Source organism: Myotis nattereri (assembly GCF_964212035.1).
Source record: "Myotis nattereri genome assembly, chromosome: 12".
Lineage (NCBI taxonomy): Eukaryota > Metazoa > Chordata > Mammalia > Chiroptera > Vespertilionidae > Myotis > Myotis nattereri.
In genome coordinates, this window is record NC_138087.1 from 38,867,087 (window position 1) to 38,894,208 (window position 27,122).

The following is a 27,122-nucleotide window of genomic DNA, read 5'->3' on the forward strand; positions in this document are numbered from 1 at the left end:
AGCAAACAATTTCCAGGAATAGACAGAGTATCTGATTAGCTCATCAATAGATTTCCAGGAGTAGGCAGAGTATCTGATTAACAATAATCAACAAGGATCTGCATACGTATCTAAGGAACTAAGGGAACTAAGGTGGGGATGCTTCAACTATTATTACCTAAATTAGCTGGGTGGTGCGCAGTCCTGACCTTTGCCAGGACTTCAAAGGTTCCTAGCTTTGGGGGTCTCGGTCTAAACTCAGCTGGTGGAGACAATGAATGGATCCGGCACCTCCAGCCTCCTTGCCTGAAAGAGGAAACTAAGGTCCAGAGAACAGGTGTCCTACCCGTGATGGTGCTGCCAGTAAGTTGTTCATTAGAATCACACCTAGATGTTTGAAATCAAAGTCCATCACAGCAGCTCTCCTGTGACTGACCTGAGTTGTTCAAAGACTGTCTTCCTCCCTTTCCAGGCAGTGCTGAGCCCTCTGATAGCCATCGCACTGAAAATATCCCAGATTCACGAGAGAACCGGCCGGAGGGGTCCCACTGTCATAACCTGAAGGAAGAAACCATGACTCACCAGGCCCAAAGGAGAGCGGTCTGCGGGAGACACGTCACCCACGCCTTCTTGCTACCTGTTTGTGCCTCTTATGACTTCGGAAAAACCCCACAAAAGATAATTTGCTGGTGGGGGTTGGGGGTGGGAAAATAAAAAAATCTGTTTTGTTTGGGTTTTGGTCAGTTCCTCCCAATGCAATGGGGTCTTTAATTATCTGTTAAAGCCGCACTATCATTTTCCTTGGTATGTTATCACACAAAGGAACCTCCCCGTTTGAGAAAGAGTAAGTGGGCTAGGAAACTGTTCATCCTGACATCTGGGCATCAGTGGTGCCAGGTGAGAAAAGGTTCTGAAATGTAATGGAGGAGAGTCCAATGCCAGAATTGAGCAGACCCCAAGCCACAGGGACCCTTGGGCAGACCTAAGAAGACCCTTCTCAGCATGGAGGAGGATTTAGCTTTTCATCCAAGGCCAGCTTTTCCATTAGGGAATTTATAGACCTCCCAATAGTTCACCTTATCCCACCAACCACTCAATGACCCACTTTCCCACCTTCCATCTCCAAAGTCCTCGTGCCACCTTCTCTCACATCTTCTAAAGCTTTCTACACATCACAATGGCACACCATCAACAAAACATATCAAAGGGTGTTCTCTCTTATTTTGTAGATATTATTTTAACTATTGAGCTGGCTGCATTTTTTCAAATTCAGCCATTCATTATGTAGGTGGGAAATCGTTTTTTGGCAGGACTCCACAAATGCGTGTTTAAAATTTTCAGGCCCTCCCTTGATCACATCACTGAGGGTGATACATGGGTTTATACTCATTCCTCCTGGGAAGACAAAATATCACCACGTCTGTGATCTCTGACGTTTTCTCCGCTGTCTTATCTCCCAGTAAGGGCCCATTTTGATGCACTTGTTTGGACACAGTTCAGCTCTTACTTATAATGACTGTAAAAGGCGACAGTGAAATGCTGTGAAAGTAGGAAATGAAGTGGATGCTGGAAGCAAACCTTATTGGTGTGGTGGTACAGTTATGGGCCTGATGAGATGCAGGTCAGAGCGGGGACCCCTGCTGGAGAGCATAGGGTCACAGCTGGCTGGCTGTGCCCAGAAAAAGGGTACCGCAGCCTCAGCAGCCTCCCTCTGACTCAGCCAGGACACTTGGCGCACGGGACCTGTTTGCGTATGTTTTGCTTCCTTGGGAACGGCACTCTCACTTATCGTGTCATTTGGACTGATGACGTGGTGTGCTTTGACTGTTAAGCCGTTTGTTATTGCTGTAGTTAGGATTAGTGAAAGCAGGGAAGCCTTCCCACTAAGGTTTTTGTTTCTATTTTCTATCTATGCCTGTCAGAAACTTACTAGGACATTTAGTTTCCAATAAAAAAGGAATTTCTATTTCAACCTTATGCAAAGATTGTGGAGTTTTGCTTATTTGTTTGTTTTTCCATTTGAGAAACCCCAATAGTGGTCACTATTCTGATAAGTCTGCCTTTCAGAACACTAGCAAGGGCTGGTTTTCATTATCATGACTTTAGGAATTTATTAAATAAATGGAACAGAAAAGACAGATGAATTGATCAAAACTGCCTCTGGGAGTGAGCTGAAACTGAAATGGCATTTGATCTTTCATTGTAAGTATCTTCACTTCAAAATAATAAGAGGGTGGCTTTGGGCTAAGAGTCTAAAGAACTAGTTATGAAATCCAGCAACAGAATACAATTTGCCTTATAGCTTTGGTTCTCATTGTTTTTAAAGTGATGGTCCCTGATAGCCATTTATTCACTACTCAGCTCCGTGTTGGTCAACACAATTAGTACATTCTTAGGCTTGCCTGACGGTAAGAAAATATTTATTTTTCCTCAAGTTGCTACTTTTAATCATCTCTAACTTTCCATGTTCAAATGCAAATTAATCCTCATTTTAAAATTCTACTTCTTTATTTCTCTACAGAGTCATGTGTGTCCAGCAGCCCAACTATATATTAATTCATCTAGCAAACAATGATTGAACAACTCTATGCAGAGTCCTGGTTTTGGTGCACCAAGACGTATAAAATGTTACTCCTGCTCCTATGAGTTTGTGAGTTGGAAACAGGAGGCTATGACAAAGAATCAGATAGACATGAATGTTACGGTAGAGGCACAGGCAGCGTGCTGTGGAAATTCATAGACAGATTGACTCAGAGAAGGAAGGACTCGGCACTTGAGGGGTTTCCCAAAGAGTGGAGTTTCCTGAGACTTGTAACCATTTACATAATTTCACCAGGGGTAACCATAGCAAGAACAAAGTCTAGGAGTTGAGAGGTGGAGGGCTGGAGAGCAGGCTTGCTTTGGGTCCAGTGAGGGTGGCTTAGATGAGTGGGGCTGAAGCAGACACAGTGGTATAAATATCAGGTAGAGCAATGCTTGGGCCCAGTGATGGCAAGCAGCAGCTGCGCAGCCACCTGTGTTTACAGCGCTTCTCAGCGAGGGTGCAAAGGGAAGGTCCTGCAGTGGCTCTAGGATGCAGCCTCTCTCTGGAACCTGCTGGCATCACACTGCCAAGGTACTGTATTTACCTGACACCCAAGCTTCTATTGCTGAGCTATGCATCCATGTCCTCTCGCCTTATCCTCGAAGAGGGGGAGACAAGAGGTCACTCCTCTGCACATAATGTGCATTCGGCCCTTGAGGACGGAGCTCCAGCCCTCAGGTTTTCTTCAGAGCAAAGGACGGGAGAAATCCAAGACGTTTGTGGGGACCACAGGAGGCGGTCACAGGAGAGACAGTCTGGGAAATGCAAGGGCCACTCTTGTAATCAGCTAGTACTGAGGGTGCACTCGACACCACGCACCTCCAGAGCAGCGGCAGCAATGCTACATAACAGTATATACAATGTTGCAACATGTGCTTCCCAGCCAGGCTGGTAGGGGCTTGGAAATGTGTGTGCACATGCCAGGTAGGTGTTTAGTGGAAAGGGACCAAGGATGCTAAACATCCTGCCCGGTGTCACTCCGTCCTTGAGAACAAAAAGTTGTTTTGCCCCCTCCGTGATTCTTGAGTTTATTAGTTGACTTTGAAAATAGGTAGGTAGCCATTACTAAAGTGAGATCATTTATCTGATCTCACTGATCCGAAGCGCAGTCTCCATCCACAGTATTCACGGGACAAATAGTGTTGCATGACACTGTAGGTCGAAGGGCTTGGACATGGCGGGAAGGCTTTCTGCACAGGGAGCTTCAGACTAATGACGGGTCCCATGGTGCCGCCCTGGGCCGACAGCTGGCTGCCCTGTGCCAGTGCACTCTGCAGGTAATACAGGCAGTGACGGGTAATGGTTGGGGACTTCTCACTGGCCAGCTGTGGGTCAGTGTAAGGCATGGATTCACTTTGGTGGCAATATCCATCAGCCATGGCAGGTCTGGGGAATTTGAAGAGCACCTGGGGGCATGGGTAGTAACGTTAGCAGATGACTCCATTTTATTGCTTGGTCATGCACTGGGTATTCTCGAAACACATGGCCACTGGACACTGATATCCCAGCCACCAGCCTTGAGGACATTCCATTCCTGAGTGGAGAAGGGTCTGAGAAATCTCGCACCTTTGGAAATGATGTAACTGCCAGTAAATCAGTCTACAGCAGTTACAACTGGCCCTTCAACAGTTACAAACAGCAAGAGATTATCTGAGGCGTCGGAGCTTAGCAGCATGCCTGCGCCACTCCAACCAGCTGGAGGCCTTATCAGTGGGCCCAGCTCTGCAGCTGACAGCCCACCTGGTATGTGAAGCAGCCCGAGTTGCCGGGGAGCATTTTAGGATCCAGTGAGGATATGCATTAGAAACCCATGTCTTTATCATATTTCCATGTCTTTTAGCACCTAGTATGTGCCCTGCAATGTAGGTGAACTGGGGATACCTCACTAAACACTGTGTTTAAGTAGAATCCTGAAGGATTGTCAGTAAAAGGACTTGCGAGTTTTTTGTGTGGAGGGTTTAAAAATACCCACGCTACATCTCAGGTATGCAAGAGACTCAGCATGAACTACTCTGTAACTGACCTTATCATGCTCACCTTCTGGGATGGGGGGTACTTAAACTTATGATTCAGGGAGACATTATAAGACTAAAATACCTGGAGAGCCATCACCTCTGAATATTGCCCTTCCCCAGTGACCTGTGAGATTATCATTCACATTTGAGAAGAGGGAACAAGCAAAGACACTCTCCTTAGAGGTTTGCCTCTTGTTCACTTTCTCCCCTGTCATTCACGGAATCCGGGCTCTCAATCCATCTCCATTAATTTTATCATAAGCTTATGGAGGAAGTGGGGATACAATGTCTGTTTCCCTGAGTGAATCCCCCTGGGTGGCCAATGAATTCTTACTAACCACACGGACACTTTTGTCTGACTGGCCCAGTGGACTTTAACTGCTGGGCCTTTCAAAGGTGGGCTTTGTTTTGTGTAACACCCATGTTCTTGATGCTTGCTTCAGAGTACATATGGGTGTTTCTTAAAGTCAATAAATGCCTGTTAGTAGTATTTCTTTTCAAAAAGCACCTGCCTAATTTCCTGAATCAATGGTTTTTCTCAGTAATGTTTGGTTTTGCAAAGAGATTTACTTATTTGGATGCTGTGTTAGGTCCTCATAGAGAATGAAACTTTGACTTATGTCCCTCTATTGATTCCCCCTCCCCCCCATACAAAACAGTGGCAAAAAAGGGAAAGTTTAAGTACAAAATTTATTGCAGTAAAGAGATTAAAACAATTCTTATGTAAACCAAAATTAACATTTGTTTCACAGGACTACCAGTAGTTGGAAAAACCATCTATTACAATTGCACAGTCCGGCTGAAAGCCCAGCGATAGAGCTTGTGCAGGTCAGTGAGTGTGCTCAGACCCAGGGAAAATTTCAGGACTACTGGCTCAGTAGAGGGAAAGAGACAATGAGACAATTGCATTGCTTACAAATGATCACCTTCCTGTTTGACAACCTGCATATCCAGTTGTGACCTTGATGTCAAGAATTCAAATCACAGATGCCCAAATTCATGCTTCTTGTAAATGGACCAGGATTTCCTTTTATGTGGCTTCCTGTGTATTTTTAAGCAATAACAGGGAAGAGAAGGCCAAGGGGCCCCATCCCATCTCAGTGCCCCTCTTCCTCCTTGAAAGATCTTCATCCTTCTTATCACTGTCCAAATCCTCCTGTGCCCATTCACCAGCTGCTGCCTGTTACCACTAGGAATCATCTTCCATCATCAGTATGATGATCAGATGAAAGGGAACTACACCAAGAGGGGAGAGCCAAGTCCCTGGGCAGAAATCCTGGAGGCCGCGTTTACATTTTATTTTATTTTTTTTAATATATTTTATTGATTTTTTTACAGAGAGGAAAGGAGAGAGAAAGAGATTTAGAAACATCGATGAGAAGGAAACATCGATCAGCTGCCTCCTGCACATCTCCTACTGGGGGTGTGCCCGCAACCAAGGTACATGCCCTTGACCAGAATCGAACCTGGGACCCTTCAGTCTGCAGGCCGACGCTCTATCCACTGAGCCAAACAGGTTAGGGCCGCGTTTACATTTTAAAGGAGAATCCAGAAGATGAACTCTAAAGCAACCTCTGCTGCCTTTTCAGGGGCTTTAACGGATTGCTCCACTTCCTGTTAGGGCCCACTTTCTGAAGGGGGAGAGAAGTCCAAACTGCTCTCTGTGAGGAGGGAAGTAAGACTGGGTAAATAGCATAAAAATTGGAAGTAAATGCATCCCCCTCTATGGACCTTCCTTCATCTTCCTGGAAATAACTATGTTATTGGAAAAGTTTCGTAACTTCTCAAAGCCTCAGTTTATGCATGTGTAAAATGGGAATAACCATTGCACACATCTCTGAAGGCAATCGGCAGGGCTAAAGAAAAAGCACAGAAAGTTCATAGCACAGAGCATGCCATAGAAAAAGGATTCCATAATGGTTAGCTATCAATCCCAGCGTAAACCCTTCACTCTATAGAGGAGAAAGCCGAGGCCCAGAGAGCGGAAGATTCTTATCCAAGCTCTAGCCCAGGGGTCCCCAGACTTTTTAAACAGGGGGCCAGTTCACTGTCCCTCAGACCGCTGGAGGGCCGGACTATAGTTTTAAAAAAACTATGGACAAATTCCTATGCACACTGCACATATCTTATTTTGAAGTAAAAAAACAAAACAGGAACAAATACAATATTTGTATTTGCATGTGGCCCGCGGGCCGTAGTTTGAGGACCCCTGCTCTAAAGCATCAGGCTGCATGTCTTTCCACACCCTGCCATCCCACTTGTCCCCTTACAGTAAAACAAAATATAATGAAGCTGACAAGATTTCTTAGAGGCTCAAGATCCCCTCAGGGTGCTCTTGCATGGGGTCACGGACATGGCTTTTCCTCCCACAATCCCTTGCCTGCTTTCATTTTTAGCAGCTGTGTCCCATGAGAGGACGTCCTGGGTGCCAGAGAGCTTCCCCTGCTTCAGCACTCTCGGCTTTGCCTCTGGGCATCTTTCCATGGTGTTGCTGCCACCACCCCGTCCACTACAGACTCGGCATAGGATGGTGGTGCCTCTTGGTGAGCACCACTTTCAACCTCAAATCCAAGGTCCTTCTCTGTGTACAGAGGTGGAGGGATATCCACGGCCTCTCCCTCTGCCGGACAGGTGTGCTTTCCAGCATCCAGACTTTCTTCATAAGCAGGAGGGTAAAAATCTGGCCTGGGGGACAAAATGCCACAAACATGTACATGTTATTCAAGTGGTTCAGGCCAGAGAGGCATATGATTGCCTCTCTCAGATCACACTGCAAAGTGAAACTGTTAAGAAACATTGATTTTGAAACAGATGTATTTCTTCCCTGGCATCGCCAGTTTTTAAAAAACATGTCGCTCTCCCAGCAGAGCCCTCTTTCTCAGCCATAAGGTATGGGTCCTTGTAGTCACACTTTCCCCAGTGGGTTATTCCAGGTTATCCCCTCTCTCTCACCTGTTGGAACCAAGACTTCCAGAGTGAGATCCTTAGCAGGGGTAGGGAACATGAGGGCCTGAACTGTGGAACTTCTCTACCCAATTATTCAGTCCATTCACATCCTATCTCCATTCACACATGGAATCATCTACTCAACTGCACTCACAGTCTCAGATCCTCACAGCCAATAAAATAATGAATGTAAACCAGTTCCATGAAGTTCCCTGCATTACATCAGATGCTCGTCTCTTCCCATTGCTTTTTCAAGTCTCGGCAGCTAGTTAAAAAAACAAGAACAAAACAACTAATTTCCCAAGTGATTTAAACTGAGAACTTTATGTAGATTTCAGTTACAACTTTTTTCCATACCATCAGACCAATGGCTAACAGAGCCATTCATGTCTGAGCTGGAAATCTTGCCCAGTGTTGCTAATTGCTGAGTCCTCCCGGCTTCTCCATTATGAATGGGATTGGGGGTGGCATGGAGGTGAGGAAGAGAGAGGGTGAGCTTGGTTGAGCGGTGTATTTACAGAGTGAATTCTTCCAGTGCCTGCAGGGAGTGTTTGTGATATGTAACCACAACAGAACAGGGACTGCCATTTGTAGGCACAGCTCCCTTCCAAATGTAACCAGGCTCAAAGCCAAATGGCTGAAGCCACTGTCTACTGTACAACCCACATCTCAGCCTTCACTCAGAATAGCCAAGGCTGTGTCATGGGGCATATGTGTTAAGACACTGAAAACAGTAAGGTGAGCTGTCCCCTAAAGCAGTGGTCGCCAACCTCTTGGACCTCACAGACCACCGGTTGGCGACTGCTCCACTAAAGTGATTTGAGAGGCTCCAGGATGACTGCTGCCTGCCCCCCAAATCCCATTCACCTCTCCCAACCCTCCTCACCTCCAGCAGTTTTATTCCCAATGCCCTGGGTTCTACCACTGCAAGCCCATTTGCTTTTATTTTTTTAAAAAAATTTTATTGATTAAGTTATTACATATGTGTCCTTATCCCCACATTACCCCCCATACCCCACTCATGGCCTCACCCCCCTGTTGTCTGTGTCCATTGGTTAGGCCTATATGCTAGCATGTAAGTTCTTTGGTTGATCTCTCCCTCTTACCCCCACCCTCCCCTACCTTCCCTCTGAGGTTTGAGGGTCTGATTGATGCTTCTCTGTCTCTGGATCTGTTTTTGTTCATCAGTTTCTGTTGTTCCCCATTTGCTTTTAATTCCTCAATGTGGGTACCCATTTGAACGCAAATGCTTCTGGGAAATGTAACTTCCCATTGGCTGACTTGCTAGCCATTTTGACTAAGCTGGGCATCTACTAGATGCAGTAGGAAGAGACAATAAACAGGGGCATCGTGCTGTCTATAATTTAAGGCATTTCTGCACAGTGTGATGTTATGTATGTATTAATAAATTTAAGCTACACCCAAAAGATAATCAATTACTCTTATCAGGAATTTCATACTCTGGGGGCAGTTATCTAACATTTATGCAAAATAAAATCAGCATTCTAGATGCATCTTCTAAAATCACTTCAGTTATCTCAACATTTTATCAAACCCAAAGTCCTTGCTGGTAAGTATAATAAACATCGGAAATGGGCTTGGATTATTATAATTAGTATCATTAATTAGCATAATAATGTAAAAAATCAAGTCATGGGTAAAAGTGCACTACTTATTCAAAATACACGGAGTAGCAAAATATACAGAGTAGCTAAAGTAATTTAGATGAAGAGGGTAAAAGAATTTATGGAGTCTTGCAGCCCGTACCTTAAGGATGATGCCTGATGTTTTATCCCTAGATGGTCCTGCGATCAGCCAAGAATTAGGAGGTTTGGGGTTGTCAGATACTAACCATGAGGTTAACTGAAATGTTTTAATGTGGTAAAATATATAACAAAATTTACCACATTGGCCAGTGTGCAGTTCACGACACTAAGTACATTCACATTAAATGCACCCATCACCACTATTCTCTCCAAGTGCCCATTAAACAGTTACTCCCCATCCCCCCGCCTCTTGCCCCTGACAACCACTGTTCTGTCGATGAATTTGACTTCTCTAGATACTTCATATAAGTGAAATCATATACATTTGTATTTTTGTGTCTGGTTTATATCACTTAGCATAATGTCTTCAAGGTTCATCCATGGTGGAGCATGTGTCAGAATTCCTTACTTCTTAAGGCTGAAAAGAAATACTCTAGTGTATGTATACACCACATTTTGTCGATTCATCCATTCACTGATGGCCTGGGTTGTTTCTTCCTTTTGGCTAGTGTGAAGAATGCTGCTATGAATATTGTGTAGATAGAGCTGTTCCAAGTCCCTGCTTTCAGTTCTTTTGTTTGTATGCCTAGAAGTGGAATTGCTGGATCAAATAGTAATTCTGTGTTTAATGTTTGGAGGAACCTCCATATAATTTCCCACAGTGGCTGCACCACTTTACATTCCTTTCAACAGTGCACTAGGCTTCCAATTTCTCCACACCCTTGCTGACACTTGGGTTTTCTTTTTAATAGCTATCCTAATGGGTGCACTGTGGCCAGGTTATCTGAATCTTACCTCTGGAATATAATTGCCTTCCCTCAAATGAATCTTTCATGCAAAGTATGCTCACAATACCTAAAAGGTCACTCAGCTGGGACTTCCCTGAGTTCCTCGTGCAGGACTGATTTATGCCTGCGTGCTCACTTGCTGTGTGGCAGAATTAGGCTCTGGACTTGCTTTCCTTACAACCTGGTAGCCAGATTAAAAGGAATAACTACCAGCTTCTAAGGATAGCTCCCATCATACAACAAAAGAACCTTAGAGTCAGGCCTCTTAAATTGGCTTAGGTGGGTTTTCAGTGTGTGTGTGTTGGGGGGGGAGATGGGGGGGAGGCAGCAGGGGATGGAGTCTCTGATATAAATTCCATTTACTTCATGGTTTTTCCCAGAGACAGCACCATTATTCCTATTAACTAACCCCAGAGTAATCCCCTGATGATAACACTTTGGTTCTAGACATACAGCCCCTTGAGACATGTCAAGTGCTCCACAGCGGGGTTAGAAGTCACTCAGCTTTTCCAGAACTCAGGCCCATCTCAACCCTCATCGGTCCTCTGGCTTATCAGCACATACCTGTCCACTGTGGCTGGGGCCATGGCCCTGTGAGCAAGATGTGGTCTGAGCCCATGGCTGAACATCCCTTTGTTTTCACTCGCCTGGCGGTAGGTGCTCCAGAAAATCCCACTCAGAAGGATCACAAACCCCAGAGGCAGAAGCAAATAGGCCAGGATCAGGTTCCACCGACAGTTGAACGTGGAGCCTGAGGAGATGAAGAAGGCCCCCAGGCAGATGATCAGAAAGCCTGTCAGAAGGGCAAGGGCACAGAGGACTGCACCGGTTCTGTTCCGCATCCCTGCTTCTTGGGAACCCGGCTCCCTGACCCTGCCACTCCCCTGCTTCCCCTGCTCAGAGAGAATGCTCTCATTAGCCAGCTCGTAGCTTTATACCTCTGGGACCAATTGGCCTTTGGACAATTAAATGAAGCAGGCACTTAGAAGGTACTCATTAACCATTGAAAGTAACTATAATGTATATTGGAGGATTAACCTAAAAACACAGCACTGTGTACTACAGGAAGGAGTGGCTTTTCATAGCTGCCTTGTTCTGAGCTGGAGAGGACCCTCTGCTGACACCAGTTATTTGAGGGGAGGTCTCCCATCATGGATTACAAGAACACTGGTGTCTTAATCCCTACTGTGGGTAATTCCCCACGAATGCTAGAGAAATTGGCATTCCTTGATGAACTATCTTCTTTGTGGCTTAGCAGGAAGTCCCTTGATTTCTTACTTCTTTCTCTGTACTAAAAAGACTTTTTCAAAGGGCCTTAACATGTTTGTCTTGCCTCTCTCACTGACTCTCCCTTTATTGCCTTTGTACTATGATATTGAAAAAATTCCAAGAGAAAATCCCTTGGAGTGAACTCCCTGATTCCTTCTCTGCTGACAAGCAGGAGGGGAAGAGTGCTGGAGAGAATTGCAATAGACAGAGCTTTGGGAATTGGGAGGGATTTCTGTGAGTAGTTGTAAAAGGTGATGATGTGGTGACTTCTGCTCTGATTCTGATTTTGGACACCCATTGTTGGTGTCCAAATGTTGAGATCCAAGGGTCATTTCTGCTTATCACATAGGTGTTGGATAAAAATATTTTGCTTATTGCCCAACCACTGGCCACCATTCTTGGCTTAGAGAAATATTTGAACCAGTTCCCACCCATCCTGCTTAAAAAAAAAAAAAAAAAAAAAAGCCACAGGCATTTGATAAAAGAGCATTCTCTGAAATACACAGCATGTTACCACCTCCACACAAAACAAATAAATACTTGTGAGAAGCTCTGCCTAATCGAACCGCACTCTCCCTTACACACATCTTAGGGTCTCACAGAGCATACTAACATACTAAAGGCCCTGAAAATCCTGTAATCTTCTTCCCCTCATAAAATATATATTTAAAAACTATGTTTTGATAGATGCTGCTAAAAAATGTTTCCTGCCCTCTCCCCCATACTTTTGCTCTATGTAGTGTTGCCTCAAAAAATCTTTCTAGAACCCACTTCTCTTTTTTTATTCCAGAATGTGTTTCTTCCATCTTGACTGTCTTTAGTTGCAGACACACTATTCTAGATCTGGTTCATGCCCTAATTCTTTCATTTTTTATTTCATGTATGTCCCTGCCCAGGGGGGTCTCTGGGCCGCCTCTGTCCAGAGAGGTTATCTTCATTTCCTCTTTGATTTTTATCTACCCCCCTATTCCATTACCATTATTTTCCACTTACCTTCCCAGTGGAGAAAGCAGTTCTTTGCACAGTAAATACGTGTAAAATTAAAGACACTGGTTCGAAAATCCTATAAGGTATGTCCCATTCTACCTTCTAACGTCTAACTTTACTAGCTTCAAACCTTATACCCTGAACTACTTTCATCATCTAGTCTTGATATTATCCTTGAAATCTTAAAACAACTCTTTCTCCCTCCTTCTCTGGTTGGTCTTGAGGTTGGCAAATTTCTAAGATGACCCCCAGGGATCCATGTCCTTTTGAGTGTGGACTGGACATGGCTCAATTCTAGCCAAAAGAATATGGCAAAGGTGATGGGTGTCACTTCCATGAATAGGGACAAAAGACTGTGACATCTATCTTGCTAGCATTATCTCGCTCCTCATAGCTTGCACCCGTGAGGAAGGAAGTTGCCATGTTGGAGAGGCCATAAGACAAAGAACTGAGGGCAGCTTCTGGCCAACAGTCAGTGAAGACCTGAGGCCCTTAGTCCAGGAACCAGTGAGGAACTGTATCCTGACAATGACCACGTGAATTTGGAATCAAATCCTTGCCCAATTGATCCTCGAGGTGACTGTAGCCTAAGCAACACAGTGACTGAGAGACCTTGAAGCCAAGCACTCAGCTAAGTCACGCCCAGATTCCTAACACACGAAAACTGGGAGAAGGTAACTGACTGTGTGCTGTTTTAAGCTGCCAAGTTTTGTGGCATTTTGTTAGGTAACTAATACGGTTCTTTAGGACTTGGAAACCAGAAGACACAATGTTAAAGTTTACACAGTGCCTGGCACGTAGAAAATGCCCTATCTACATTAGCTAGAATCATCCTCACCATTATTGTTACTTTTATTACTGTTGTGATTCCAAAAAACTGGGGAAGACCCAGGATTTCCAACTATAAGGGGTGCCCTAGAAGTTGGGTACCAAGAACAGGTAAATGGCAGGGCCCCAGAGATAAGTGTAGAGGAAGGAGGGACAGCACTCTCTATCAAAACTGCTCACCCAAAGGGTTGGGCTTTTTTGTTTTAGACCAAAACTGGGGGAGGAGTGAATCAGACTGGGCTTTAGAACAAGTCAGGCCTGGTTCCTGTGATCACACGAATATTTGAGCAAGCAAGTCTCTGTACTTTCCCTCCTCTAGTTCCAGTAAAGGATAAATAGTGCCTCATAGTTTGTCAGACAGATTCTTCACTTCCATATTCTTTAAGGAGGACCCTGTCATTCCAGAGCAGTGGGTTTTGTTGGTGATGGTCTTTTGTTTGTTTGTTTGTTTGTTTTGGTGAGAAACTGGGTAGGAAAGAGCAAGATCCAAGAGCTGGCAGGAGGATGAAAGGGAGTAGTGACTTTACATGAGATCCCTGGGCTCAGAATATTTGAGGAATTTATCTTGAGTGAGGTGGGGCATCAAGGAGAAAGTATAGAAGAAGGTGTAGTATATGAAGAGTAGATGGGGAAGGGGAAAAGAAGCGATATAGAAATAGCAAGTATTGCTGGGAGCCACCTGTCGCCTTCATGACAATGGTGAGACATACCCAGGGATGATTAATGTTACAGTTATTTTTGCATGTTTGTGTTTGTTTTATAAAATATATAAATTATTAAATAATAAGATTTTTTTTACTGTGACTCAGCTTCAGTTCTGAACCACATCCACCCCTGCTGCATGACCATTATTCCCCTTTGATGCCTCAGCAATGACCAAGGATAACTCAAACCAGCTGACTTGGAGTTTTAAGTAATTTTTTTATTACTTGTGGCTTCCCTGTTGTTTGTGTTGTGGTATACCCACATTCCCCACAACTACTAGCAGTGAAAAGGCTTTTTGAAAAGTAGAAAATGAAAGTAGATTGGTGCTTGTTTCAGTGACCATGAACGAGCACAGGCATTGAGAGAAAGCACCCTGGCCTTCATCAGCCTTGAAGGGGCGGAAACCCAGGCAGAACAGCAGGCCAAAACCTCAGGGCTGGGAGAAAAGAAAAGGAATCCAATAGAGAGCCAGCCAAACACCAAAAAGTCACCCTACAGAGTCCGCTTCAGGAGACCTGTGGGCTTTTGCCTGGGCTTCCTGTGTTCTCCCCTATCTGCTGGGTCTGCCCTCACTCCCAGGCCAACTTTCCTACCCTCCTCCACCTCATTACATACCCAGCACTGAGTGTGAGAGTAAGGGGCCAGGAATATTGACTCCACTTAAAGGTGAAGAAACTGTAAGAGACAGCGCTTGATGATTCATTGAAGTTCATATAGACAGTGTGGGACTGATGGTGAATGGGTACTCTGGGGGGAATATGGACAGAATCCCACCTTCGATAGAGGAACATTCTGGGACCCATCAGAGGCCAAGCTAAAGTCCTCTTATCCCAACTCCCATCTCTTCAACAATAAACCCATCTGGGAAATGATGTTTTTCCTTTAAACCAGTTTATTTATTTATTGTCATCATTCTTAAAAAGTCACCAGTCAGCAAAAGTGCCTGGCTTGGCAGTAGGCAGTAACATGTTATTTGGTTGACAGCCAAACTATCCTAACACATAATCACTCTTTCAACACTCTGTTCCTGTGAGCATGACCACCCCATGGGTGCTGTTCTGAACACTGAGTGAGCCGTGTTCCAAGCACTGTGCTGCCTTCCCCCTCCTTTCAAACGCTCCCTGCAGTATGTAAATGCCGTGGAACTTCTAATGGCCCTCTGCCCTGCCTTTGTCTGCTGGATGCTTGGCCCATACCCTTCTCTTGAAAACAGGAAAAGCGTATTGCATTGGGTAAGAACTCAATGGGGACTTTGGAAGGAAGCTAATGGTGTGTAGAAGCTGTTGCATAGGAGGGGCATGGGGCCAAGAGCTGAGGTTGAGTGGCCAGATTTCAGAAGGTCACTTTGCTTCAGGAAGTGAGGCTTTGTGGGAGATGGGGAAGGTGAGCGTGTGCGTAGCGAGCGATGTCAACAGGGTCTGGTGATTCCTGAGTGATTTCTGGATTAGCCTTTCACACGTATGGGTTCATTGAACACCGGCCATTTCCTCCTCTTTTCCTTTTTGTTTTCTCTGCTTTGGAAACTCCCCCGTCCACCACCACTACCACCTCTCCTTTTCCCCTCACTTACTCAAGGAGGCATTTTTAGGTTGACAGAGTACAGACAGTTTCTCAGAGAACGTTTAGCATTGTGAAGTAAGGTGATATTAGATAGCACACAAGACTCACACTCACCCTTGAATGAACGTAGTGGATCTTAAATAAGAAGACAAATTTTGTTCTTGAATAGCTTGGCTTCCAATTTAAGCCACGAATAAGCCAGAAGAGATTTAATTTCTTCGTGGATTCTTGGAAAACCGGAAGGAGACCATATTTCTGTGGCCACTTTGGATCAGAGCAGAAGCCTCAAGCCAGGGCAGAACTGGACTGCCTGAGTTTACACTAGTTGGCATGACTGCCAGTGACTTGTGAATATGAAGTAGGTTCTGTGTCCCACCTCAGGAAATTTTCTTCAACATTGATCTTCTATCTCCCATCTACAAATAAATCCTAATATACATTTAGTAGTCTCATTGTTAGTAAGAACGTAGAGTATCCTTTTCAAGTTTTTATATGTATATTCTAGGATGAACCAAATAGCTTAATATCAGTACAGACCAAAATTTTCAGCATGAGATGCACAGCAAAATCAAGGAAGGTCTGTATCATCTGAAATTTTAGCTTGAAAACGCATTATGAGTTCATAATTTATTTTTCTTTTGATGAAAACTGCATGTAATCTATCACTGAAAGGCTTTTAGAAGCAAGGATAGCCCAGAGCAATGAGCATTCATAGCATTCAGGTGGTGGTCTCTGTCACCAATTCCCACCCCAAAGCCAAGCATCTTTATAGAAATGGCTGACTTTAGGTCTCAGGCAGAAGAACTAGGAGACATAATTTTGAACCAGAAAGCAAGGAAACTAACAAAAACTCCAGAAGTTATGCTAAGAAGTGTAGGAGCCAACCTGAAGGGCCACCCACTAGCCCAGTGTTTCTTATCATCAACATTATTGATATTTTAAGCCAAATAATCCTTTGCAGTAGGGGCTGTCCTGTGCATTATGTGCTGTTTAGTAGCAATCTTGACCTCCACCCACTAGGTACCCAGTAGTCATGGAGATAAAAAATATATCCAGTCATGGCTCAGTGGTTGAACATCCACATATGAACCAGGAGGTCATGGTTCGATTCCCAGTCAGGGCATTTGCCTGGGTTGCGGGCTCAGTCCCCAGTGTGGGCTGTGCAGGAGGCAGCCAACCAATGATTCTATCTCATCATTGATGTTTCCATCTCTCTCTCTCCCTCTCTGAAATCAATGAAAGTATATTTTAAAATAAAAAATAAAAAGGTCTCCATACATTGCCAAATGTCTCCTGGAGATCGAAATTGTCCTTGGTTGAGAACCACTGCAGAAGCCCAAGATAGGACAATTTGAGCACCAAATTTCAAAAACTAAAATGACTTGAAACAAATAAAATACATAAGAATTTATGAGTTTCTAATGTTTCTTCAGCACTGAAAACCAGCCTTCCCTGCCTTGTGAATGCCATTCCATCTATTCCCTTTGCTCCCTTCATTGCAAACTCTTTTTTTTAAAAAAAATTGGGTTCCCAAATACACCTTTTTTGGGGGGGGTATCTATTATTTATATGTTTTTATTTATTTCAACCACTGAACAACACCGGCCAGGCTCCATTACAAACTCTTGAGACAAATGTAGGAACTTCTGGGAATCTCTTCCTCTCTTTGCACTGTGTTCTGGCAGAGATCTTTGGCCCAGGATTCCAGGTCACTACTTTAATACTCATCTGTGCCCATTTGGATATTCAGCCCAATTTTTAAGTAGCTGGTGATTGTATTGTCAATAATCCAGAAGTCTGATTATGTCTTTTGCATAGCTGCTTTCCTGTCCCTTGGCTGCAGTAACCATTCCAGGGACTGAAGGTTCTGATTACAGCTGGCTCCGAGGGTGTGTGGAATAGAATCTTGTAGGTGTGCAGGCGATTGTCTTGGTGTGGGAGTTCCCTCTCCTCGGTACAGGTCTGGGAACCTCTCATCTCAGAAGCAGCTCACAGTGTACTTTTCTGGTCACTTCTCTCCGCCCCAATTCTTGTTGTATGTGTAGAATGATCAAGCTGTGCTCTGCTTCTCTGTCCAGAGAGAGCCCTTCTATGGGAAACCCCCAGGTTTACTGTTTAAAGCTGTTACTGAGGTTTTAACATGCGAGCAAACAGCAAAGGAAGGACACGGGTGGATGGTGACAGGCCCAGCAGTTCATAAAGCAATCTTTTAATATATTGATCGACACCACCCATTGTACTGGTTAACCCTGACATTGAAGTTCCTCTGAACATTTGTGTACAAAACACGAATGTTTGCAGTATCCATCTCCTGTCTTTTTTTCTACTCTTTATTGCCTTGTCAATCCAATTCGACCTTCTTGCTGTTTTCCAGGAAATCTTCAAATTTTCTGATCTTTGATTATAACTACTTTTTTTGTTTGGCATTTTCATGAAATTTGGGGAGGGGGGAAAGTAGACAGGTGTGTTCAGCCTGCCAATTTGATCCCCAATTCTTTCCTGAGGGTATGAGGACATGAGTGGGTGTTATTTACAAAATTAGGATCACACTGTATATATCATTTAGTGTTTTGCTTTTTTCACTAGGACAACATGTTTTTGAAAACATTATTTTTAATGATTGCATATTTTCAATGAGCCTTCATAGTTCATCATACTGGAGTATAAATACTAATTTTCTTTTATTTCTCCAGCACTAAATAAGGTCCTTGAGAAGAAAGGAAAATGTCAGCTTTGTAGGCCCTGAGATCAATTGAAATGTCTGGCATGTAGCAGCTCTGTGAGTGTTCCTGATTCAATCTGATTTCCCCACCGCCACCCCAGTTAAACAGGTGAGAACCAAGGCACAGATTTGGGGTAGAGGTTAGAGGGAAGAAGAAGGGAGGAAGGTTGATTTGGGAGTAAACAACACTAAATGGGTGCCTTCCTGCCTTTTGATTTGATTTCACCCTCCTTCATTTTTGCTGCTATTGCCGAAGTGGATCCGTGGTTGAACAGGGAAATATGGATGTTGAGATTTTCCTTCCTCTTATTAGAGCCTTGGAAATAAGAATCTATCTTTGGAACACAATGTTTCTTCTAGCACATATCACAATATGTACAAAATACTTCAGAAGGGATGTGTTCCCAAGTTCCAGGGGTATGAAGAAGTATAAAGAAAGTGTTGCTCTACCCACATTGCTACTGCCTCAGAAGGATGACTCACTCTCTGTTTATTTTTGAGGGACTCAAGTTATGTCCCCTCACAGCTAGGAGTGTAACCAAGTTGTGAATGTGCCACAACAGAAACTGTAACCTATTATGGGCCTGTGATATTCAGATGATTAGAAACCTTTATTTTTTTAAATATATTTTTATTGATTTCATTGAGAGAGGAAAAGAGAGGGAGAGATAGAAACATCAATGAGAAATACACATCGATCAGCTGCCTCCTGCATGCACCACACTGGGGATCAAGCCAGCAACCCAGGCACATGCCCTGATCAGGAATTGAACAATGACTTCCTGATTCATAGGTTGAGGCTCAACCACGGAGCCACGCCGGCTGGGCCATAGTGTCTCTCTTGACACCTGAGTTTAAGAAGTCATTTCACTTTATTAATTTACTATTGGTAAATATTAATTGCTGCTTCTAATGGATTTTTTAAAATTATAAACTCATAGTATTTACTGAGCACCAGCCATTTACAAGTGTATCGTGGGTATGAGCTGGGTTTTGCTTTGTAGCAAACAACCCCAGACTTTGAATAACAAAAGCTTATTTCTTGTACTCTTGCTATGTTCATCAAGGTCAGCCTCAGGTATGTTAATTCTTTTAACATTTCCTCTTAAGTTTATCCCCCAATCCTTTAACTAAATTTATCCTTTTTTTCCAAGCCCTCTATGTGTCTTTTATAGTCTCAGAACCTCAAACACTGGACAGAACTCACTCAATGAAAGCTTATCCCAATACTTTTACTATTTGCTGGGTCTCGTGGCGGGGGTTGGCTCCCACTGCCTGCGTGTGGAAATTCTCACGCAAAGTCTGAAATCCTGGGGACTCAGTGAAATGATTTGGACTATACTAAAAAATACATTGTTTTGAAAGCACACAAACCCGCAGATCCTGCCTAGGACTGTTAAAGAATACGTAACTTTTCAGTAGCCAGTTGACTTGTCAGCCTGGGTTAGAAGCTCACACCTCATCAGAACAGGGTGATCTGAAGGAACAATATTAATGGCGTGGGCTGGCCACAGCCGGAAGCTCGCTGTGTTTATACAAAAACCTGCTCTGCCTCCGTGTGCAGAAAATAAGAAGGAACCCTTTTGGAGTAAATTAACACATGGCAATGCAATGTGAGTGCTCCTCCAATTGCACGTGCCTGGGAGTCACCTCAGGCTCTAGAGCAGTGGTTCTCAACCTTGGCTGCACATTAGAATCACCTGGGAATCTTTTTAAAATCCTGATTTCTGGGCCTCATCCTCTGGAAATTCTGTTTCTTTGTTACTAATGTTGTGGCCCCACCTCATAACAAAGAAACAGAATTTCCGGAGGATGGGGCCCAAAAATCAGGATTTTAAAGATTCCCAGGTGATTCTAATGTGCAGCCAAGGTTGAGAACCACTGCTCTAGAGACCATGCAGATCCGGGTTCAGCGGGCCTGGGATGGGGCCGGACCGTCTGCATCGCTAACAAGCTCCAGGTGTTGTTGGTCCCTGACTCACACTTTAGGTAGCAAGGAGTCTACGTGACTGCTTCCCCTCGCCCCTCCCGGGTTAGAGGTATTGGTCAGGTGTCCGCCCTCCCCTGTGCTAAACCCTCCCAGCCCCACTGGGGATGCTGTTGATCAGCCTCAGCCAAACTTGCTAACCCTGCTGCCTTTGCCAGTGATTGGATGGGGCCTGTCCAGTGGCCCAGCCTGGTCAGGGAGATGAAAGGGAGGGCCGCTGGGGGCTTCAGGAAAGGCTTCCTTGCTCTAGAAAGGGGCGCAAGGTGGAGACTGGCACTTGCTGGCTTTGGAGATGGCCGGGTGCGGACGTGACCCTGGGAGCTGCTGTTTTCATCTCACAAGTGTCAGGAGAGCCCTGCTGGCCCCGGGCCTTCCCACACCTCTCCATCGGGCCCTCAGCTTCTGTGAGCGCCTCCTCCTCTAGTTGAGCCCTAAACAGTGGAATTCCCCAGGGTTCTGTGCTGGACCCTCTTTTTTTCTCGCCTTGCACTCTGAGTGAGACTTTTCTCACTGTGGATAGCAACGCATTGTCAGGCCACTAAGTCAGCACAGAAGGTCGGGACCGGCATTGGGAGGAAGAACAGAGGGTCGCCGAACATTACACAAGACAACGGTAAGCATTTTCAGGGTAATGGTGCTTGGGGCATGTGTGTGTGTGATGTAAAATACACTTCTTGTTGTAGATCCTCATTAACAAGTCTGAGAACTCCAGATTTATATCATCTCATTTATTTGTTTGGGTCCCAAACCTTTCTCTACCTGCATAACTAATGAGTTCCAAACCTACATCTCAGCATGTGCCCTCAGAAAGCTCAGGGCGACTCATGGTCACAGCTGGGCCTGCCACCCAGTCCCAACCTGCTCCGCCTCCTGGTCTCCTGCATCGGGAGCAGACACTACCATCTACCCCACCTAGACGAACGCACCCTAGGAGTCATTCTTGGCCCTTCACATTCAACATTCTTTGCCTCTAAATGTTGTTTATTTCACTCCTGTAAATTGTTCAAAAAGGTGTTTTGAAATATCTTTCACCCTCTCCTTTATGTGCTACCCATTCTGATCCAAACATTGTCTTTAAATAACAAAAGCTTATTTCTAACTCCCCTCTCCACCTCGTCTTAGCCCTTTTCAATGCACTCTGCCGCCTGCAGACAGAGGATCTATTAACGTGTCACCTCCCTACTGATCTCAAAGGGTAAAGCCACAGATGGTAGCCTAGCTGGGAAGGCACTCCGTGGCATAGCGGGTCCCCGACCCTCTTCCCCCGCCAGCCCTCCCTGCTCCCCTTCTGGGGCTGCTCTCAGCCTTTCTCATGGCCCTCGTGTCTCATGTTTGGGCCCCTGGAGATGATCTCTCCTCCCCTCATCTCTCAGTGTATCCCACGCTCCCTTATTTGTGGCGTCTCAGAAGGCTGTTACCTCCTTAGGGAGGCCGTCCTTGGCTCCTAAATAAGATTAGGTCCTCCCAGCGCAGCACACAGCACACTTGTAACTATTTACTTGTTCTAAGGTCTGTATTCTCCGGGAGACAATGAACCCCATCAAGGCCAGGGCTGCTTTTGCTTTGCCTCCTTGCCTTTACACACAGCGCCAAGCCCGGGGTCTGGTACACAGCAGTGGCTCAATCATTCTTTTTTGAATGGATAAAAGAAGGAAGCTGTGTTTAAGATATTTCTGTAAATTATGGTGGCCAACTGCAATGTTACATATTGAAAGACACACATGATTGCTGGAAAGTGGATTGCTGCCATTCGAAATGCTCTGGGAGGTCTGGACCCGTTTAATAATCCAAGTAAGGGATGCCAATGCCAGCTGAACGCATTGTCTACCGGAAGCAGATGTGCCCACCAGCAGCCGGATTGTGCCACTCATCTGAGGGCGAGATGCTGGCGAATCGGAATGGTTCTCTCCCGATCTGACTTCTTTGTATCTTCAGTCATCAGAGCACACAGAGCTGTGACTGAGTGACACATGTGCAGAGTGTGGTAGTCTCTCACACTTGTACTGACAGTGGTTATTTTTCTGTCTCTTCTGCTCCCCTGACAATGTCAGACCCACAGACAGACAGGAGCCAGCAAGGCCGCAGGCCTCTGATAAGAGAGAGGCCTCACTCATTTTATTTTCCATGCCCTTCAAGACGTTATTCCTTAATATGTCCCCAGGGGATTCTACAGTAATCCCCTTGGCCTTGGCTTCTCTTTGAAGTTGAAAATTAAAAAGCGTTTTCTCCAGTTGCTTCTAAGTAATATAGTTAAATATTACAGCGTGGTTGACCCCTGCCTCCCCACGTCTCCCCTTTGACGTGATCTGACTTGTGCTGACCAACCTGCTGATCAGCAAACGTGCTGAGCTGCGGGAGGGGGCCACAGGGAAAGGAACGTGTTATCCTTTAATGAAAAAGCAATTTCATGTTCCCCAAAGCAGGACAGGCCGTCGAGGTGCACGTCCTGCCTCCTGTAGGCCTGCGAAGGCCAAACCTGGCCCAGGTCCCTTTCCTCTCCTGCACCCGCCAGTGCAGCGGACCGTGTCAGGAGAGAAGCCTTCCCACTGCAAGTGAAGAGCCCAGGTGGCTGGCGCTCTCTCCTCACTGGGCTGGCTAGGAGTCACAAGGGGGTGCAGCCTGGCAGCTCCTCCTGCCCGGGCCATAGCTGGGACTCCGTCAGCATCTCCATCACCTGTGGCTCCAGCACTGCCCAAGAGGGAGGAAGCGCGGGCGCAATGCAAAGGAGCACTCATTCCCCCATCGGGCTGTGGAGGCCTCTGCTGGTGGAGCAGTTCAGGTTCATTCAGATGAAGTCCCTGGCGGGGCTTCTTGCTCTGTCCACTCAAGCTTTGGGGAGACAGAAAAAGCTGAGGTGGCTGCTGTGTCTTCCTGGCTCTTCCAATGACACCTGCTGTGGGGAGTCACTATACTCCTAATGACCGTCTGCTTCTGGGTACTCTTCACTTCCCCTGCACTGAGCATTCCACGTGGACTCTCCTGTTGTTCTCCCATCTCTTTACTTTGCCCACATATTTGTGTTTGTTTTTTTTTTTGGTATTTATTTATTTATTTATTTATTTATTTATTTATTTATTTTATTGCTTACAGTATTACAAAGGGTATTACATATGTGTCCCTTTTTTTTCCCCCCGCCCTTGACAATCCTCTGGCCTCCCCTACCCCCCAGTGTCTTATGTCCATCGGTTATGCTTGTATGCATGCATACAAGTCCTTCGGTTTATCTCTTACCCCCCTCCCTCCTGCCCCCCAACCCTCCCCGGCCTTCCCGATGCAGTTTGACAATCTGTTTGAGGCAGCTCTGCCTCTGTATCTATTGTTGTTCATAAGTTTACAATGGTCTTTATTATCCATGAATGAGTGCGATCATGTGGTATTTTTCCTTCATTGACTGGCTTATTTCACTTAGCATAATGCTCTCCAGTTCCATCCATGCCGTTGCAAATGGTAAGAGTTCCTTCTTTTTTAAAGCAGCATAGTATTCCATCATGTAGATGTACCACAGTTTTCTAATCCATTCATCTACTGATGGACACTTAGGCTGTTTCCAGATCTTAGCTATGGTGAATTGTGCTGCTATGAACATATGGGTGCATATATCCTTTCTGATTGGTGTTTCTGGTTTCTTGGGATATATTCCTAGAAGTGGGATCACAGGGTCAAATGGGAGTTCCATTTTTAGTTTTTTGAGGAAACTCCATACTGTCTTCCAGAGTGGCTGCACCAGTCTGCATTCCCACCAGCAGTGCACAAGTGTTCCTTTTTCTCCACATCCTCTCCAGCATTTGTCGTTTGTTGATTTGTTGATGATAGCCAGTCTGACAGGTGTGAGATGGTACCTCATTGTTGTTTTGATTTGCATCTCTCGGATGATTAGTGACTTTGAGCATGTTTTCATATGTCTCTTGGCTTTCTGAATGTCCTCTTTTGAAAGGTGTCTATTTAGGTCCTTTGCCCATTTTTTGATGGGATTGTTTATCTTCCTTTTGTTAAGTTGTATGAGTTCCCTATAAATTTTGGAGATTAGGCCCTTATCAGATATGACATTGGCAAATATGTTTTCCCACACAGTGGGTTTTCTCGTTGTTTTGTTGATGGTTTCTTTTGCTGTGCAGAAGCTTTTTATTTTGATGTAGTCCCATTTGTTCATTTTCTCTTTAGTTTCAAGTGCCCTAGGAGCTGTATCAGTGAAGAAATTGCTTCGGCATATGTCTGAGATTTTGTTGCCTTTGGATTCTTCTAGAATTTTTATGGTTTCCCATCGTACATTTAAGTCCTTTATCCATTTTGAGTTTATTTTTGTGTATAGTGTAAGTTGGTGGTCTAGTTTCATTTTCTTGCATATATCTGTCCAATTTTCCCAACATCGTTTATTGAAGAGACTATCTTGGCTCCATTGTATGTTCTTGCCTCCTTTGTCAAATATTAATTGAGCATATTGGTTCGGGCCGATTTCTGGGCTCTCTATCCCATTCCATTGATCTATATGTCTGTTCTTGTGCCAGTACCAGGCAGTTTTGAGAACAGTGGCTTTGTAATACAGCTTGATATCTGGTATTGAGATCCCACCTACTTTGTTCTTTTTCAGGATTGCTGCAGCTATTCGGGGTCTTTTTTTATTCCAGATGAATTTTTGGAGAGTTTGTTCTAGGTCTGTGAAGTATGCCATTGGTATTTTAATGGGAAGTGCGTTGAATTTATAGATTGCTTTGGGTAGTATGGACATTTTAACTATGTTGATGCTATCAATCCATGAACATGGTATGTTCTTCCATCTGTTTATGTCTTCCTCTATATCTTTTTTCAACGTTCTGTAGTTTTCTGAGTAGAGGTCTTTTACCTCTTTAGTTAAGTTTATTCCTAGGTAGCTTAATTTTTTTGGTGCGATGGTAAATGGGATTGTTTTTATAATCTCTATTTCTGAAAGTTCACTATTGGTGTATAGAAATGCCTCAGATTTCTTGGGGTTAATTTTGTACCCTGCTACATTGCCAAATTCATGTATTAAATCTAGTAGTTTTTTGATGGAGTCTCTAGGGTTTTGTATGTATAATATCATGTCGTCTGCAAATAAGGACAGTTTTACTTCCTCTTTTCCAATTTGGATGCCTTCTATTTCTTCTTCTTGTCTAATTGCAGTGGCTAACACTTCCAGTACTATGTCGAACAGGAGTGGTGAGAGTTGACCACATATTTGACCCTCATTCCTTTCCCTTATTTTTTTAGTTGAATTATTTTGGTGAAATTAAGTGTTTTTATTTTTCACATGCTTCCTATATGGGTGCAATATCTACTAGAATATACACAACTAGAGCAGCCTTGGCCTAGACTGGGTTCCCTGGAAACTGAGATGAAGTGCTGCATGCCACAGGTTGCAGGGCGTTCTCTAGGGAGTGACACCAGGAAGAACATGAAGAGGCAGGCTGGGCCCTGGCTGGGTGGCTCGGTTGGTTGGAGCATCCTCCCATACACCAAAAGGTTTCGGGTTCGAATCTGATTAGGGCACATACCTCGGCTGTGGGTTTCATCCCTGGTAGGGCATGTGGGGAAGGCAACCAATCAATCTCTCTCTCTCTCTCTCTCTCTCTCTCTCTCTCTCTCTCTCTCTCTCAGGTCAGTGAACATATCCTCAGGTGAGGATAAAAAAGAAAATAGAAAAAAGAAGGCAGCAGACTGGGCAGGTGGGGAAGCTGACCCCGCATGGGGTTGCAACCGGGAGGCCTTAGGAGCTGATGGATCCCGTGGGGAGCTCTGGAGCTGGCACGCCCTCCAGCGTGTCCCAGATGGAAGTGAGAGGCCAGGCCTTCGTTGCCCTGCATCATGCAGTCATCGGCCACAGGCTGTCCCTCGGAAAGGAGCTTATTCTTGGGCCAGGCTGCTCCTTCCATGGAGGGCACTGCTGGGGACGGGTGTAGCATCGCAATTCCCATAGATGATGTTCCCAGCAGCCAGGGAGGGACGCCTTGCCTCATCTCAGGTTGTCCTCCGGTTCACTTGATCCTGCCTGGCCACTGTCTCACCCAGCCCTACCGCCTGGGCATTTGCTTGCTGTGAAAAACTGTAAGAAAAAAATCGTTTCCCCAAACGGGATCCAAATCCCTTCCTGAGAAGGGTCCCAGGGTGCCTATGAGCATGGATATAGCTCTGAACACGGCGTCACAGCCAGGACCACGTTCCGAGTCCTTTCTCCGGGGCCTCACCCCTCCTCTCCTCGCCCAGGCCACGAGCTCCCACCAGCCCCTCTTGTTGAGCGAGGCTGGGGCTGCTCTTTCCTCATTTGTCTTAGAACTTAGTTGCGCGCTCAGCGAGGTTTTGTAACCTGTCACTCACACCCTGTTCGTTCCCCCTCACTGTCTGCCCCCTTTGGAGAGGCGCTGCAGAGGCCAGGCCACTTTCCGAACCGTAAATCAAAATTCCCTCGAGACAGATGAACACCTCCCCCCGCCACCCGGTCCCCCCGCCAAGTTGAACTGCTTCCCCTTGGTATGGATTTATTTTTGAAAATTTGATATAATCAGGACTTGGCACAAAGCTGCTTTTTTTTCTTTCTTTCTGGTTTTCTAAGAAAGGATCCAGACGTCTTAGCAAATTAATAGATAGGGCTGAAGCCAATAATCACTTTGGAAATGACAATCCCGGGGCCCAGCCCATGGAAATGTGGGTTATAGGTCATCAGTGCCTTCCCGCTTTCAGAGCCAGAGCGGCTTGGTCAGGGGAAGGGCTCATGGGGCAGCGGGTGGGAGGAACAGCGTGGTTTGGAGGGGTCTGGGCTCAAACTGAAGGCGATCGGGGCCTTGGGTCCAGCTGAGGGGCCACAGGCAGGTCCTGCAGCCAAAGGTCGTGGCCATGACCAACGCGGAACTGGATTCTGTGATCTCCCTTGTTTTGCAACAACTTTAAGATACTCAGATGTGGAGTGTCCTCTCTCTCCTTGCCACCTACATAGGACCCCCAGCAGATGAGCAGATTCCCCCTATCAACAGCCT

At 45.2% G+C, this 27,122-nt stretch overlaps 2 protein-coding genes across 2 annotated transcripts in view; one reads left to right on the top strand and one right to left on the bottom strand.

Annotated features, from left to right (window-relative positions):
• Positions 1 to 1,955, top strand: part of PGM5 (phosphoglucomutase 5) — a gene marked incomplete at its 5' end in the record, with an annotated part of 164,129 nt that extends 162,174 nt beyond the window's left edge. The window contains one exon of the mRNA XM_081103133.1: positions 452 to 1,955. Coding sequence (XP_080959259.1) covers positions 452 to 541 — 90 coding nt within the window. The 3' untranslated portion in view covers positions 542 to 1,955. The remainder of the gene's footprint in view (positions 1 to 451) is intronic.
• A 3,957-nt stretch (positions 1,956 to 5,912) lies between these two features.
• Positions 5,913 to 11,783, bottom strand: TMEM252 (transmembrane protein 252). The gene is made up of 2 exons (XM_081103991.1): positions 10,643 to 11,783; positions 5,913 to 7,263 (listed from the first exon to the last, which is right to left on the bottom strand). The coding sequence occupies exons 1-2, from the start codon at positions 10,918 to 10,920 to the stop codon at positions 7,026 to 7,028; spliced, it is 516 nt and encodes a 171-aa protein (XP_080960117.1). The 5' UTR covers positions 10,921 to 11,783; the 3' UTR covers positions 5,913 to 7,025.
• Between the last annotated feature and the right edge of the window lie 15,339 nt (positions 11,784 to 27,122).